Here is a 15,654-nt window from a genome sequence, read left to right on the forward strand (position 1 = left end):
AAGTCCATGAGGGTGACAAGGGGTAGTGTCATTCATTGCCTTGGACCTGGATGCTTCAGTTTTAAGCCCTGAAGCACACAGGGCCAAGTGTCAATCAGTGAAACTTCATCACGGAGTGGGGTGGGGTTCAGCAGTCTCACTGACCCCATACCACTATGTGACGTGGTTGGGGCTGCTGCCTTCCCTCATTGACTGACCTTAGGTCCCAACCCTCCTGGGACACAGAGGCTTGGGATTGCTGCCTTAGGTACATTTTCGCCTCAATTATATCCTACTGATGTTTTTATTCGTGCCATAGGACCCTTCTATTAAAACTTTTCAAATGGGTATTTCCTATAGGTACTTTTAACATATATTTCACTACACATAGCACTTAAACTCTTCACAAAAAAATTCAGCTCCGCTGTAGACAGGCGTTGCAGCACAGCTGGATCGCACTCGGTGATCCAGCTGGGCCCCGATGATGAAGCATGCCACCTACCAGGTAGGTGGGTGAGGGGTTTCCTAACACCCTGTTGTTGGCATTCAACGACCAGGTAATCGGGGACCATCCCTGACCTGTACCTGCTGAAGGTCCTGTCCTTGTTGTTCTATTACACTTAACATGAGCACCAGTTACATTACACAATGTAGGCACCGGGACCCTTTATGCAGGGTGCTCAAACCCTTGTTTGGAGTGAGAGGGGTCTCCGGGTGCCTGGACCGCTCACAGTTGGGTAGTGTCACTTTAGCGTTCTTCAAGGACTTCTCTGCGCTGCTTATGGGCCTCTTGGTGGGCGTCTCCACTTTTCCCTCTGTGCTGGGAGTTGCTTGTCAACACACTTGGAAAAAACTACACGTGAATTGACTTTATCTGGGAGTTTCAGAGAACTTCCGGTGCCCTCTGTTTATTACACTACGTTGTTCCTGTCACTAGCTCCTAGTTTACACTGCTGCAAGTGGGCGAAAAGCAGATTCAGCTGTTACAGGATTGTCTAAGGTGGACTCTAGGATAACTGGGCAATGGAGTGCCCATACTTCCCCTCCTTTCCTTGCTATGTGAGTGGCTTTAACTCCAGCCATCAGTAGGGACAGTCAAAGTCCGTGGCTTGCTATGTACGAAACACCATTTGCTGATCCCCAGAGAGCAGGGAAGCAGACTTGTTCCAACAGAGCCAAAAATCTCCCTATCTTCCAAGGTATGCCAGTGATCTTGATGTGGTTAGCAGGGTATGCATACTTTCTCCTAGGCAAAATGCATAGGTCCTATAATTTTCAGCCCTCTGTTCCCTTCGTACTACTTTCAGATTGCAGTTATCTGAGCTTCTGAAGCTCCACCTTGGAACATTCATTGGTGCTCAGCCCTGCACCTCCATCTTGCTCCAAAAATGACTGTCTTTAGAAGTGTTTTTGTCTAAAAAGAGTGTGTGTGTCTATATATGTATATACATGAAAGAAGCACGTAGTGATAGATTCCTTACCTTAGAATTACCCCCAGGCCGTCAGACTGAATCTGGAAAGTTTTACGTCAGCAGTACCTCTGCGCGCCGTCGTGCGTCGTTGATGCCGGGATGACGTTGCCAGAGCAACTTAGATTCGCCCACACGCGATTACATCAGTTCTTTACTTTTCCACACCAGCAAGCGCACATCCGGGAAGAGCAAGTACCCCCTCCCTCGCCCCAGTCAATTTTTGACTGAGCTTTTTCGAGACCTTTTACCTCATTTCTTCAAGTCGATCGATTCCTGGTGTCCTAGGGATGCCTGGCTTCAAGAACTGTGGGGACTGTCACCACATTATGTCAGTGACGGACCCACACCGTGTGTCTCTCTTCTGCCTGGGGCGCCACCACTAAATCCAAGTCTTGCCCTAACTGCCGGACGATGGCGCCGAAAACTTTGCAGGAGCGGTCCCGAAAGTTGTTGGAAGTCCGGCAGTCTGCTCCGTGCCGCTCAAGGTCCGGGTCCCGTGGGAGGTCGGGGGACCGGTCGCGGAGCCATCAACATCGTTCCTCGTGCCCATTCTACCAGGGCGACGGCTGCCGCTACTGCTTTGGGACGGGGAATTCCCTTGCATGACATCTGTCAGGCAGCTACGTGGGCTTCGCTGCACACGATTACCAAGCATTACTCCCCGGACAGCCAAGTCCGTAGAGCAGGCTTTTGGCCGTTCTTTTCTCCAGAACTTTCTGGTGTGATCTTGCTTCAGGGACCCACAACTGTGGTTGGTATTGCTGGGATAGCTATTCTAAGGTAAGGAATGTATCACTACGAGTTTCTTTCAGATGCAGAAGTTACTTACCTTAGGTAATGATATATCTGTAAGAAACATTAGTAGTGATGGATTCCTTACCACCCCACCCATCCTCCCTGTTCTGCGAACTGATTTCTAATGTTCAGGTCATCCCTTTCAGGGCCTAGTTTCATGGCACCTGTGGTCCATTTCTTGCATGGCTCTGCATTCCTGGCGCATGTACAGAACTGACGTTCGTGCGTGTGGGCACGTCTAAGTAGCTCCAGCGACGATGCCTACCGACGCGCAGGGGTACTGCTGACTAAAAACGTTCCGGTTCCAGTCTGGGGGTAATTCTAAGGTAAGGAATCTATCACTACTAATGTTTCTTACAGAGATATAGTTACCGAAGGTAAGTAACTTGTGTGTGTGTATATGTATGTGTATGTATATATATATATATATATATATATATATATATATATATATATATATATATATATATATATATATATATCCCTGCTGTGAGAGCTCGCCGTCAACGGGATGGTAAACACCATTAATAAAAAGCCACCAAACTTGCACAGTCCAAAGTTCATTTAATCACCTTCCTAACTCGTTTCAAGGCCTCCCGGCCTCTTCATCAGAGGAAAAGCGACAGACAAATGCTGCAAAAGTACTTTTAAAAGAATGCACTGTTTATTCACAGGTGCGCTTAATTCTCCTGGCATGCTTGTACCTAGAATCCTAATAACCAGCGCTGTATTTCCCAAGTGGGTTCTGTCAATCTGCCACTCATTAAAAGTCAAAACACCAAGTGGGCTTCCGGACAGGGAAAGCAGGTTATTTGCATGGGCCTGCTAATCTGACGTGAAAAGCATCCTTCGTCGTCAGGCCCCGAAATACACAATTGCAGTGGCAAGCTCTCTGCGCCCAGGCTGCCACAAATTAAATGCATCAAAAGGTTGCCCTGCTGTGTATTTGTAGTTCACTCTTTACTTTTCTTCACTGACCCTTCACCACCATCCCTTATCAATGCTGAATGTTTTGTTGGTGTTTCGTGCTCCCACTATTGATGGGCAGTCTTCATTTCCTTCAACTTACTTTCCTTATCTTTGTTTCAGACTGAAAAGAACTGTCCATTGCATGTCAAGATGCCTGCTGCCTGTCTGTTCACATGTGACCGCTTCACTACGGGCTATGTGTTGGGAACCCGCTCCTCGGGGAAGGTAAGTGTCTGTTCCATGTAGGGTAATTTAATCTTTATTTTTCAGTATGTTTCAACATTCTTAGCCGATTTCATCCATTGAGTATTCTGAAAAGGATCTCTCACTTCTCACTAGTAATTCACATGCCTTGCATTCCAATGTGAAAACCAATAGTTTGCTGTGTTTTTAGGTCGAGCTTGTCCCATTCCGCAGGAATGGATAGGATCGAATTCAAGTGCTCGATCGGCTAGTGAAACCACGGACGTTTCTTCACAGTGCATGTGAGGTCACGTGGCCACAAAGCGGGTCACGTGACCACACAAGCACGCGCATCTCCCTAATCTGCCTGCCTCCCCTCGCTCGCATTCACGCCCCAGGCTCTCCCACCCCCATCCGGCTTCCCGGCTTCCCTCCTCGCTCGCTCGCATTCACTCCCCAGGCTCTCCCACCCCCATCCGGCTTCCCTCCTCGCTCGCTCGCATTCACTCCCCAGGCTCTCCGACCCCCATCCGGCTTCCCTCCTCGCTCGCTCGCATTCACTCCCCAGGCTCTGCCACCCCCATCCGGCTTCCCTCCTCGCTCGCTCGCATTCACGCCCGAGGACCTTCGTTTGTTTTTTTTCGGAGAAATGAAACAAGGCGCTTTTGTCATTTAAGCTTACAACTAAGAGCTGCTCTAAGGATCGAGGCTCGACACCAGCTGCAAAATCTTGCCATCACTCTTATGTCGGACTAACTAAACGATGACACGGTTTACACGGCCACATCCCCAGGCTCTCCCACCCCCATCCGGCTTCCCGGCTTCCCTCCTCGCTCGCTCTCATTCACTCCCCAGGCTCTGCCACCCCCATCCGGCTTCCCTCCTCGCTCGCTCTCATTCACTCCCCAGGCTCTGCCACCCCCATCCGGCTTCCCTCCATGCTCGCTCGCATTCACGCCCCAGGCCCGAGGACCTTCGTTTTTTTTTTTCGGAGAAATGAAACAAGGCGCTTTTGTCATTTAAGCTTACAACTAAGAGCTGCTCTAAGGATCGAGGCTCGACACCAGCTGCAAAATCTTGCCATCACTCTTATGTCGGACTAACAAAAGCGATGACACGGTTTACACGGCCACATGGCAGTGTCGCATTGAGATCCATGCACAGCCCATGGGCCTCCCACCAGAGCATGAGAAACCCACACGTGTCCCTTCGCTCTGACTATACCCGCACCTGCTCCCCATGTAGCGCGCTCTGCCCTGGTAACCCCTGAAACAATGCCACGCTCGGGTGGCTCCCTCGCCATCTTGATTTATTCTATCCTCTCGCAGCTTCCTGTCCAGACTGCTTTATCTGGGTGGGTAAGGGAAGGGGCTGGTCGGAGCATGTGTCGCCTCAACGCCAGGCAAGCTCCAACAAGGCACGGCCTCAGATGCGAAACAGCACAGAACGTGAATAAATATACATGCCCAGCAGAAGGTATGCACACCGTAATGTAGCCCAGCAAATAATTTATTTTTACAAATATCACTTACTTTAAATCTCGAAGTTTTTCAACCGTAGTTATTTTAATAACACTGTGATGATGAAAAGCTTACCCAACAACGCTTTAAAAACACAAAAATAAATAAATGCTTTTATTTGAAGATGCAATTTACAGATTGACAAAAGTTCTGTAAAACGGATGCACAGCCGACCACACTATCTTACTGGTGCAAATTTAAATCTCTCATCCAACTGTAGCCCTCTCAAAGTACGTGAATGCAAACCACCATAATCTCTATATTTCAAAACAAGCGTATATTGTACGACCCGTACAAATGTGCTTTATACATCAAATAAATCACGTTAGTGCCACTCGGTTGCAGGAAACTGACATTTCAAATAACTACAGTAAAAAAATTAAAAAAATGTTTAAAAAAAATTCTCAACTGCAGTACTTAGTAGAAAATAAATATTTCCTGTTTTAAATGAATCCTACAATTTCATATTCACTCTCATTCAGTCAGGTACCGTGAAAGGAAACAATTTCCTTTTATCACTGCTCAACAAAGGATTGCAACTAATTCTATATGAACATAGATCTGAGCAAACACAATCATTGCCCGTTGCAAAGTATTACATGCAGATCTACCCAAGATATCCACTGACAAGATATACAGACCTGCTGCAAAACATAACAAGCATTGGCATAGCCAATAGGTCTCGCTTGTGGGACCTTATAAGTATTTAGTTACAAGGATATTGTGCTGCAAAACAAAATACTTATAAGGTCCCACAAGCGAGACCTATTGGCTATGCCAATGCTTGTTACACAAAGAGTGCATGTTTAGGCTGAGAGCTCAAATAGTGCCCCTTCAAATACTGGGAGGATCACCAATGGATACATTAATGATTTAATAAGCCATGTACTTCAGTGCCTGACCTGGTGAGACCATCGAAGCAGAAAAATTAGCCACTGCTGCATTTTCTATACAAGCACAGATGTACCATAGTGTCTTGGTTCTCTTTCATAATTGTAGCCCGACAAGCAATCCTAACCTCCTTTCTGAGTTAATTCTTGGTCGTTATTAAAGGTTGTGAATAAGGTTAAATCAGATTGTTGTGGTCACTGCTCACAAACCCTATGCCCCCGTGCCAAGTAGTGTTAGCTACTTATCACTGCGTCCTAATACATTGGAAAAACTTCAATATGGTAATGGATTCCTCGTTTTTTTGTGTTAATGGAAACAAGGCGCAAGGAGTAAACCTTTGGGCTCCTAATTTTGTAATGCTGAACAGAAGGTGAAGGCTACAGGCAGCCCACATGTTAAGTGCGATTTAAGGTCAACCTCTTAGCCAAGATGTTGCAGCTATATTTGGGCTGTCACCGGCGTAGATGCTGAATGTAGATGGGCATGTTCATTATATTAGACAAAGTGATAATCCTACAGATACACCGAGCATGGGAGTACTTGGAGTAACGAATGTGCACGGAGGGGGAATCACACACATTTGAGCATTATTATTGCATTGACTTTTCTGCATTTAAAACCTGAGGGAGTGGTTGGAAGAGAAGGGTATGCTTTCTCCTAATGATGATTAATATTTGTTTTCTAGATAAAGACCACTCGAGAACGGAGTGCTATGATAATATCCCATTAGACGTCACCTGCCATGAATGTATTCCCAGTGGAAGCCCCAAACTGGTTTCAAGATGCGAAACAGGAAACGCCAGAAGATACGTTGTGGAGACTAATCCCCAGGCAGCGATGCGGGGAAGTTGGTGGTTCAGGGACATGCCATTTCGAATTCCCTGGAACCCCCATTCATCATGTGGACAAGCTAAGGACTTCTGTTCTAACAACTGCAGAAGAGAAACCATACACCTGTCCTCAGCTGCATTGTGTTAAGGCATTTACATCCAAATACAAGCTCTACAGGTACAAGGATCTCAAAAACTACCATTCTGCTGGCTTTGCAAGGTTGGAAGCAGTGCCTTTTAACAGGATGGGGGGCGGGGGGAGGTGGTTGCAAGAAATGGAATGATTGGTTTAACAAGGCAAGTTTCTTTTGGTAGCGTGTTTGGCTGCCTGATTGTATCGCCTCTGCATGAATAGTTATTGGGTTTTTTCTTTCTCTTTTTCCAAAGGCATATGGCCACACACTCTGCCCAGAAGCCTCATCAGTGTATGTATTGTGAGAAAATGTTTCACAGAAAAGACCATTTACGAAATCATCTGCAAACCCATGACCCTAACAAGGAGTCCCTCCAGTGCCTGGAATGTGGCAAGAACTACAACACCAAGCTTGGCTATAGACGTCATCTTGCCATGCATGCTGCAGCCAGTGGAGACCTCAGCTGTAAAGTGTGTTTGCAAGTCTTTGAAAACACACCAGTCCTACTGGAACATCTGAAGGCCCATTCACGCAGGGCATCGGGTGGAACAAAAGAAAAAAAGCACCCATGTGACCACTGTGACCGACGATTCTATACCCGCAAAGATGTCCGCCGGCACCTAGTGGTCCATACGGGGCGCAAGGACTTCCAGTGCCAGTACTGTGCCCAGAGGTTTGGGAGGAAGGATCATCTGACCAGACATGTGAAGAAAAGCCACTTTCAGGATCAAATAAGGATCAAAGTGGAACCTGCTGACATGTTGAGCTATATGAGCTGTAACTCTTCTGTAGCTGTGAAAGAGGAGTTGAGCCCAGTTATGTGCATGCAGCCAAGGGAGATGATGGGTAAACCTTTTCCAAGCATGCTGCCAATGGGCATGTACAGCTCGCATCATCTTCAAACCATGCCAAGCTCTGGCCTCTCACACTCCTTAGTTCCAGGCTCTCTGTCGATGGGGTTGAGCTACCCCTTGGAGTGTTCATCTGCAGTCACCAACATGACACACACTTCAAAATACCAGCTCGCATCTACCTCATACTTGCCTGAGCGACTGTCAAAAAGTGATCTTGACAGCTTCCTGGCAGAGCTCCCCAGTGCTCTGTCCTCCAGCGAACTGCAGAGTTCGCAACCTCAGGCCTTTGGATTGGATGAGTCGTTGCTGTCCAAAAGTCCTGCCAACCTGTCAGAATCTTACTGTGCTGCTAACATGGATTTTGGACACCTTCTGGGCTTCCTACCTCTGAACCTACCTCCGTGCAACCCACCTGTGTCCACTGCCGGTCTCTTCATGGGCTATTCACAGGGGGAAGCTCAGTCACTGCTTACCACTTTACAACCTCAACCTCAAGAGTCCACAGGACCTGGGGGGGCCCTGAACTTTGGACCTCTTCACTCGTTTCCCCCAGTTTTCACCTCCAGCTTGAGTACTACTACCCTGCCACGGTTTCACCAAGCATTCCAGTAGGTGTAACAGGACAGTGGGCAGAAGCTGCCGCGGGTACTTGAAGAGCCTTACTGCACAATGGTCACATTATATATACATGCCTTATTGAGACAGGATGCTTCCAGTCTTGAAAAGGAAAACCACAGTGTTCCTTATTGAAGATTTTATATATATTTTTTTAAACCAGAAAATACCCTTGCTCCCCAAGTCACCCATTAACCATATACAAACTTTGTCACTTAGCCTACTCATAGGCATATGTTTGCAAAGCATTCTGGGAATGCAGATTGTCATAGAGAAATGTTTATTTTTTGCTTATAACAAATCTAAAAGTCTCAGTTAAGAGCAGTACTATTCTACCAGTCTTTTACAACCAGAGATGGGAGCTTCTAAGGCACGTACAGTGATCACAGATGCCGTGTTTGTCCTCCGAGACATCTTGTTGGGGAAAGAATGCCTGGTTTGGGAATTGATAGCAGAGATTGGCTGTCACTGGATAATGAATAGGGTAATAGTAATGGAAATTGATAGCCGAGATTGTCTGTCAGTAGGTAATGAATAGGGTTTTGGTAAATCCAGTAAGCCGCCACCTTCAAGGATCGAGATGGGATATACAGTCGGATCTGCTTTTTTTTCCCCATGGTCTCTTTTCCGGTCAAAGGGCCTCTTACTCCTTATGCTATCTTTGTATGACGTAGTGGCGCATCGATTGAATTCTTGTAATGCTTTTAACCCGTGCCAAATGTTCTTGACCTGGCAAGACTGAGTTTTTACTTGTACTTATGGCAAGATATCCAATTCCAGCTGCCTTAAAATGTTTGTTCGTTGCCATAGTGACTTGTGTTACACACAAAACAGTTGCGGCAGGGGATCATGGTGAGTGGCTTGCAAAGAAATGGCTGAATTTCAGCTCAATGGAATAGAAGCTATAGTATGACAAGCTCTCTAGTACTCCAAATCCACCTCATTAGAAGAAACAAGTCACCACTACTTTCTGAATGATTTGTTATAGATCTCCACTCCAAGTTGAGTTATAAGGTCATTCGGCAAATTCAAGCTTAAGTGTTGCTAAATATTGCCATGTTACATTTTGAGGACTTCCCATGGACTCTTCTTCTTTCAATACATCAGTTAACCTGTTTATTCAGTGTTCCTTAACATGAGCTGTGACATGAGCACGTGTGCTTGTTTTTCTGAAGGAGCACCAGTTTCCTTTTTTCTTTCTTGAAATGAGTAACAGTAAGCTTTGGTCATGTCCGAGCACGTTTATTTGGCTTTTGACTAGATCCAATCTCAGTCTTTTATGTATACCCAACCCAATAGATGAACTGCAATAAAAGAACAAGTACAGGCAATTATAAAAACAAATTCAAAGCTCTCTGAGCTGGTAAGGTTGACAGATTTTCACAATCACACTACTATTGGTGATAGCTTCAGTCTCTGGTTGAGGTGGAGGCGGCTTCATCATGTGTCCTAGGTGCAGCACACAAATGCTTGATGTCCTCTGCACTACTTCTCTTTAACCGTTAAACATAGTACTTGAGCCTGTTTCAACTGAGCGTATCTCAAAGTAATTCATTGTATGCTTTGTGCCTCTGTTATTGCAAAAATGTCTGCAGCTTTTGTCCTGCGTAACTTCCAGACTTCTGCAGACCTATATTTTTCATTACCCACATTTACTTGCGGAGTCAGAATAATAGTTTGCACCCTAAAAGTGGGTGTAACTGAAGCATAGGCCATGGCGGAAGAGTGCAGCACACATCTGAGAAGCTCTGTCTTATTGCTCACCTATTCAAATGTAACTTCATCCAGTGGTGCAAGGGAACTCCATTTCAGGTATTCACAACGCTTTTTCTCTGAGCTCTCTTTCACCTCCTCTTGTAATTTTAAGTTCCAAAGTAACGTGTACTTGCTCTTCCTTGTGCTAGCACTCTGAATTTTGAATGCCTCTTTTGTCTTGCTGACTTTTCACTACAAACAAAACTTTGTTCCAAAATCTTTCATATAATTTCCAATGCAGATCTTGAACCATTCGAAAGTTCTCCTTGGTAGCGTTTTGGAAATTCCCTAGAAACTGGGTTTGAGAAGTGGATGCAAATAGTGCATGTTATGCTTCACCAACAATTTTTTCTTTTTAAACGGTAGTAACAAATCCACTAGCCTGTTTGTTACACCAACACCCTCACGCCACCTCTCTGCCCCCCCCTCCTTGGTGTTAATGTCATTAGTTTGAGAACATCCAAAATGTGCCTTTAATTTAGCTCCTTTCAGTATCACTGCCAATGTTTGCTCGTGGGTATGGCTTTGCAGTTAGCTGCAACAAATCTTTCTGTATTCTCTTATTCATTGTCTGACATTCATTTTGCTGTAGGTTTGCTTTCAAATACCAGACCCACACCATCCCGCTCTGCTGTGCCACAGTTTTACTCCAGATAGAAGGTGCTGAACCATGGCAGCAGAGCAGATACACAACAGGCCTTTCCTTTAACCTCCCCATTGAGATTCACTGTCTACAAAAGATATGCACCAACAGAAGGGAAGAAGATGACAACAGTTATTCTTCTGAGGAATTTTCAATTGAGCAGTTTAGAACCTAACACACACTGGTACCCTTTTAGAGTTTACTTAGTACGTGCTTACACTGTTGTAATTTCAGCCTTGAAATTGCTACTTATTTGCTTCTGTATTTCTTAAATTTCTGCACAACATCAAAAACCTATATTTGGGAAGGGTATTCTGCCTCAGAGTATCGCTGAAATGGTATAATTGGCAACTTCTCTCTGTCTGTTGGAGAACGGTTATCTCCAACCTTAACTCTTCACTGTCCGGCAATCTCCTTTCTCTCTCACCCATCATCTCTTCTCAACCTTTGACTCTACCTATAAATATATGAACTAATAAGAGGAAATAGGAAGGCTTGCCTGTAGGCAAATGTATCACTTAGTGGTAGGCAGTTGCAGGGCTTTTCTGTGTGTCCTGATTGTCTTGGGTAAAGTTTTGTGAATTCAACAGCTTCAGCACCAGGAATAAACTGTCACCCACTCGTCCTAGGAAGAGGCCAGATGTCCTAATGCCACTGACCGCAAACCCATCCCTTCATCTGCTCCATTCTTAAGGCAGACCGCATAGCTATCTGTCATCTCAAAGCAGAACAAGCTCTCACTTGCTAGATAGAGCTAGCCCTAACGTGCAACTGGGCTAACTAGCACTTAAGGCTGGGCAGGCTCTTCCTCAGCTGACTAATCTCTTGTGTAATGCAGAGCAAATCACTATCCATCACTTGTCACAGACCACAGAAGTTCCAGAAGAGCTGGCCCACATTGGCTACTTCCCTTAATGTGCTTACCTGTCTGTTTGCCTGGTTATCTTTTAGTCGTCTGACTTTTTCTACCTATGTGTCTTCCTCTTATCAGCCAGTTTACCCCATAGCTCCATTAGATGATCCCCCCTCATACACAACACTGCCATAGGTCACACCCTCCATAGGCAAAGAAAAGTCCTAAGGAGACAAGAAATCCAGACGAGTGCTGTATCAAACCCGCATAACCCAAATTATATGTATTTAATCAGGACGTTCTAGGGTTATTGGCAAGGTTGTGATTTTCAAGAAAGTTTTCTCAGTCAATATGGCTTTTTAAACAATCTGTTAAATGACATTGGCATCTATTACGTAAGAATACTTCAAGTCTTCTTAATGTACCAGTGGGCTGGGGATATCTCTGTTTCTTTGATGTCACTCACTTCTCAATCATGAGTAATAAGAGTTGAGTCCAAATACTCCAGTCAGAAAATCATGCAGTTATTCTGTGATTGTGTAGGTTTTACTCAATCATTTGGTAAGCCCACAGGCTGGAGGATGAAACCAGTGGACACCTATGGGCCTGTGGCAATGACTAATGAGGCCGTCTGAACACAAACAGATTTTGTTCATCCCTAGGAATCCAATGTCACAAAGGGCTGGGGGCAAAGGAATACTGTCTTCCTTCAAATGCTCACAGCTTGTTTGTTGTGTTTTCTGTCTTGAAAGCTCTTAGGTCTTCAAGAGGTTTGTTGAAGACTCTTCTCTTTGGAGAACACTAATTCACAATGCACTAACCCGTCCACAACCGAGCTACCTCTCTTATCACTTGTTGATACTATGCTTGTCTTTGACATTATACAGTATTTTGACATGGTTCACCCAAATAGAAATACTATATACATACAAGCAAACACCGGTTCCCCTCCAAGTCCATAAGTGCAGTGGTGAAGAGACCAGCACAATCCCTCTCACCCAAATCCCCTCCCCCAACATCTCTTACCTGGTGACTTGTTCACCCTGCCCATTCTCCAATAAAGTTCAAAGTGGGGAGGTAACTACCAACCCTAAGGTGTAGTTAAGGGTAGGAGCCCGAACATCCCCTTCCAATTGTGCCACCCCTATTACTAGTGTTTCAACATCAGTACTCTCTAAGCCAAGGGCAATGAATGATGGATAGCGGAGGCATGTCGTGTCACAAGGAACTACAGTCTTACTGGTTGCCAGGTTGAAAGTGCAGCATATGTTTGGTCGTAGTTGGGACACTATAAGATGGTAGTGGGGAGTGGGAAACATCCATTAGGACGAAGCCAAAATCACACTGTGCCTTCACAGTCCAGGCAAAAAAATGAATGCGTCTTTAGCATGCATTCGTTCAGCACGCAAGTTGTTATAAAAACTTGTTTTAGGGGGGGCGCATTGGTGGAATAGTGTTTGATTTAAAGTCCAACACTTTCCCTACTGTTGCATAGACTTTAGTTGAGATAGTAAATTAAACCATTCCAAAATCCAGCAACCCCCCCACCCCCCACAGGCAAGTCGTTATAATGACTTGCGTGCTGAACTAATGCGTGCTAAAGACTCATTTGTTCAAATTACGGTGTTCGTAGGGCATGCGTGCTAAACGCATGCAGAATACCATTATACATTTGTGCGGGACAGCAGTGTCAAAGGAGCGTAGTTGGTTTCAGTTAGAGTATTGTCATTAAGAGGCAAGGAACTGCATATTAAGTGATGAGAAGAAAAATGGCAAATACTCAGAGGGACTATTGTGATTTGTATGGGTTCTCCATCTCTCAAGTTGTCTAATGTGATATTTTAAATTTACATAGTAGGTAACCAGTTCCAATTTGGCTATAAAAACCAATATTTTGAAGCAAAAGCTATAAAAATGCATTGATGAGAAAATGTTTACAAAGGAAAACGTATTTTGGAGAAACGTAGATGAAATAAAGCAAATAAATAGTGGTTGGGGGTCAAGAGTGGAATGAGAGTAAGGCAATGGGTCTAGAGAAGAGTAGGACTGGGTATAGGGTTTAAAAAATGGTGGGTATAGCACATTCCCTTTTTAAAGTAAGGGAAGAATGTACAGGAAGCAGGAGATAGAAACTGAAGGAGGATTGAAGGCTAAGAGGAGGATGAAGAAAACGAGGTTAATTGGGGTGACTTTAGTAATTGTGGAGAAACCAAACCACAGTCACACCACTCTACTGTTGGTACTTTTGAATGCAAAAAGTAATTTTGGAACAATTTGCTTTCACACTGTTTTTTTTAGACTGATTAACTTCAAGCTAAAGAAATTCAAATTAATTTGTCATTTAGTTAAGTCAGTAAATGTGAAAGATTAATTCCAAAATATATTTCCGCAGAACGAATTTTACAATAAAGTCAGCTGTACTGTAAGAGGTGTTTTTTAAAATGAAGAAATATCATCTTCAGTCCCATATCCTTTTTTGTATTTTGCAATATATTCTAGTTTGTCCCCTAGAATCCATATAATGAGGTCTCCTATATTTGCTAGTGCAGATTGATTCATACAGTGTAATCTGACGCATCGCATCTGTAGCTCCCACCTTCAAGTTTGTCTCTCGATGATGGCCTCTTTGAATAAGTAAGCGCTACCTTGAAGAGGGGATTTTCCAGATCATTTTGGATTGTTTTGTCATAGCCTGGTGATACCCTTCTATGTGGACTGCCTTGTATCCTTGAAAGCCCGGCAAAAGCCACTGGGATATATAGGCTAGTGGTGGTTCCAAATGTTTTTGGTAGTAGTTAGATATTTTGTGGCAATATTGTGACATTATCTCAAGCCACCCACTCTTAACATTTTGTGAACATTTTGGATATTTTTCCACTAATTGTTCTTGAAGAATAGACCTGTGTTATCCTTGGAAGTATTATATTCATCTGTGGGGCCAGATATTTAGGCTGAAGAATCCTATTTAATAACTATAGGTTCAGATCTGTTAGTTAATGTTTAAGTGACATACATTACATGAAAGACTGTTTTTCCTTTCTAAACATTTCTTTTCATAAATTTTCTTCATTAATCTATTAACTATAGTGCATTTCACACATAAGATCATTTCTATTTGGTAACTGGTAAGTGTTGCACATTTTTATTTCCTCAGTTGCAGATTTCATTCACCAGATTTAGGTTGGACACTATTAGATACCTTTTCTGCTTTGGATAAATGTTTCAGTTGCTCAGATTAAAAAGTATATAGCTTCACCTCATTTAAATGACACTATACTGCCTTCTTGTGTCATGACTTTTACAATTCTTCTGAAGATTGTACCTGTCACTACTCTGCTAAAGGCACCAAAATTGGAAAACATGCAGACTTATCCTAGACGTTCTCCCTGTAGGCTAGGCCTTCTGTTAAGTTCAACTCTCTTTAGATGAAATGATGATTTCTATGTGATCATAGCCATTGAGCAAAAAACGTACGCGAGGGAAAAGTTTTCAGTCTACAAATGATTCGGAATGGTGAGCTAATAAAAAAATTAAATAAATGGATTCAACAGTTTTTAGAAATTAGCAAAGTTTCTCACATTATCAATCCCCCGGTTTATTAATAGTTACACTTTAAAAGAAGAGTAGGCATAAATTAAGCCGAAAAGTAATACATTTTGAGGTCTGTCTTCGGTACGTATACCTGGTGACTCCTAGACTCCTAATACATTTGTTTTGAGCTTTCATGGACCCATGAACTTGCAGAGTATGTTGAAAATATGGTGAGTTTTGGACATTTTTAGGGGTCTCATTTCCTCCTGGTTATCCCTTTGGTAGAGACTTGCCTTGAAATTGTTGTTTTTTTTATTTATTTAATGGACCAGTCTGTATATTAGGTTATGGCACTTAAATCTTTCATTAGAATACCTCATGGCTTATCCACTATTCTCCCAGGCATTGGTTGCTGCTCTTGCAAGTCTGCTGTGATGTTCACATCACTGAAATCACTCTTTAGACAGAAATGGACGCGTTTGGAAATGTATAACTTGTTAAAAAACCAGTGCCCATAGAAAATCTATACGCCTTGAATTAATTTCATATTTTGTTGTCCATGCTTCAGTTTAGCTCATTTAACTGAGGATTTTCTGGCTACTTGTATGCTAATAGTCCATAATTTAATAC

At 43.7% G+C, this 15,654-nt stretch overlaps 1 protein-coding gene across 1 annotated transcript in view; it reads left to right on the forward strand.

The window, feature by feature from the left end:
* The window catches only part of PLAGL2 (PLAG1 like zinc finger 2), a 56,915-nt gene extending 44,411 nt beyond the window's left edge, over nucleotides 1–12,504 (forward strand). The window contains exons 2-4 of the mRNA XM_078651777.1: nucleotides 3,336–3,440; nucleotides 6,495–6,817; nucleotides 7,027–12,504. Of these exons, the coding sequence (XP_078507903.1) occupies nucleotides 6,552–6,817; nucleotides 7,027–8,239 (1,479 nt within the window). The 5' untranslated portion in view covers nucleotides 3,336–3,440; nucleotides 6,495–6,551 and the 3' untranslated portion in view covers nucleotides 8,240–12,504. The remainder of the gene's footprint in view (nucleotides 1–3,335; nucleotides 3,441–6,494; nucleotides 6,818–7,026) is intronic.
* The last annotated feature ends 3,150 nt before the right edge of the window (nucleotides 12,505–15,654 follow it).

Source organism: Lissotriton helveticus, chromosome 7, assembly GCF_964261635.1.
Source record: "Lissotriton helveticus chromosome 7, aLisHel1.1, whole genome shotgun sequence".
Classification (NCBI taxonomy): domain Eukaryota; kingdom Metazoa; phylum Chordata; class Amphibia; order Caudata; family Salamandridae; genus Lissotriton; species Lissotriton helveticus.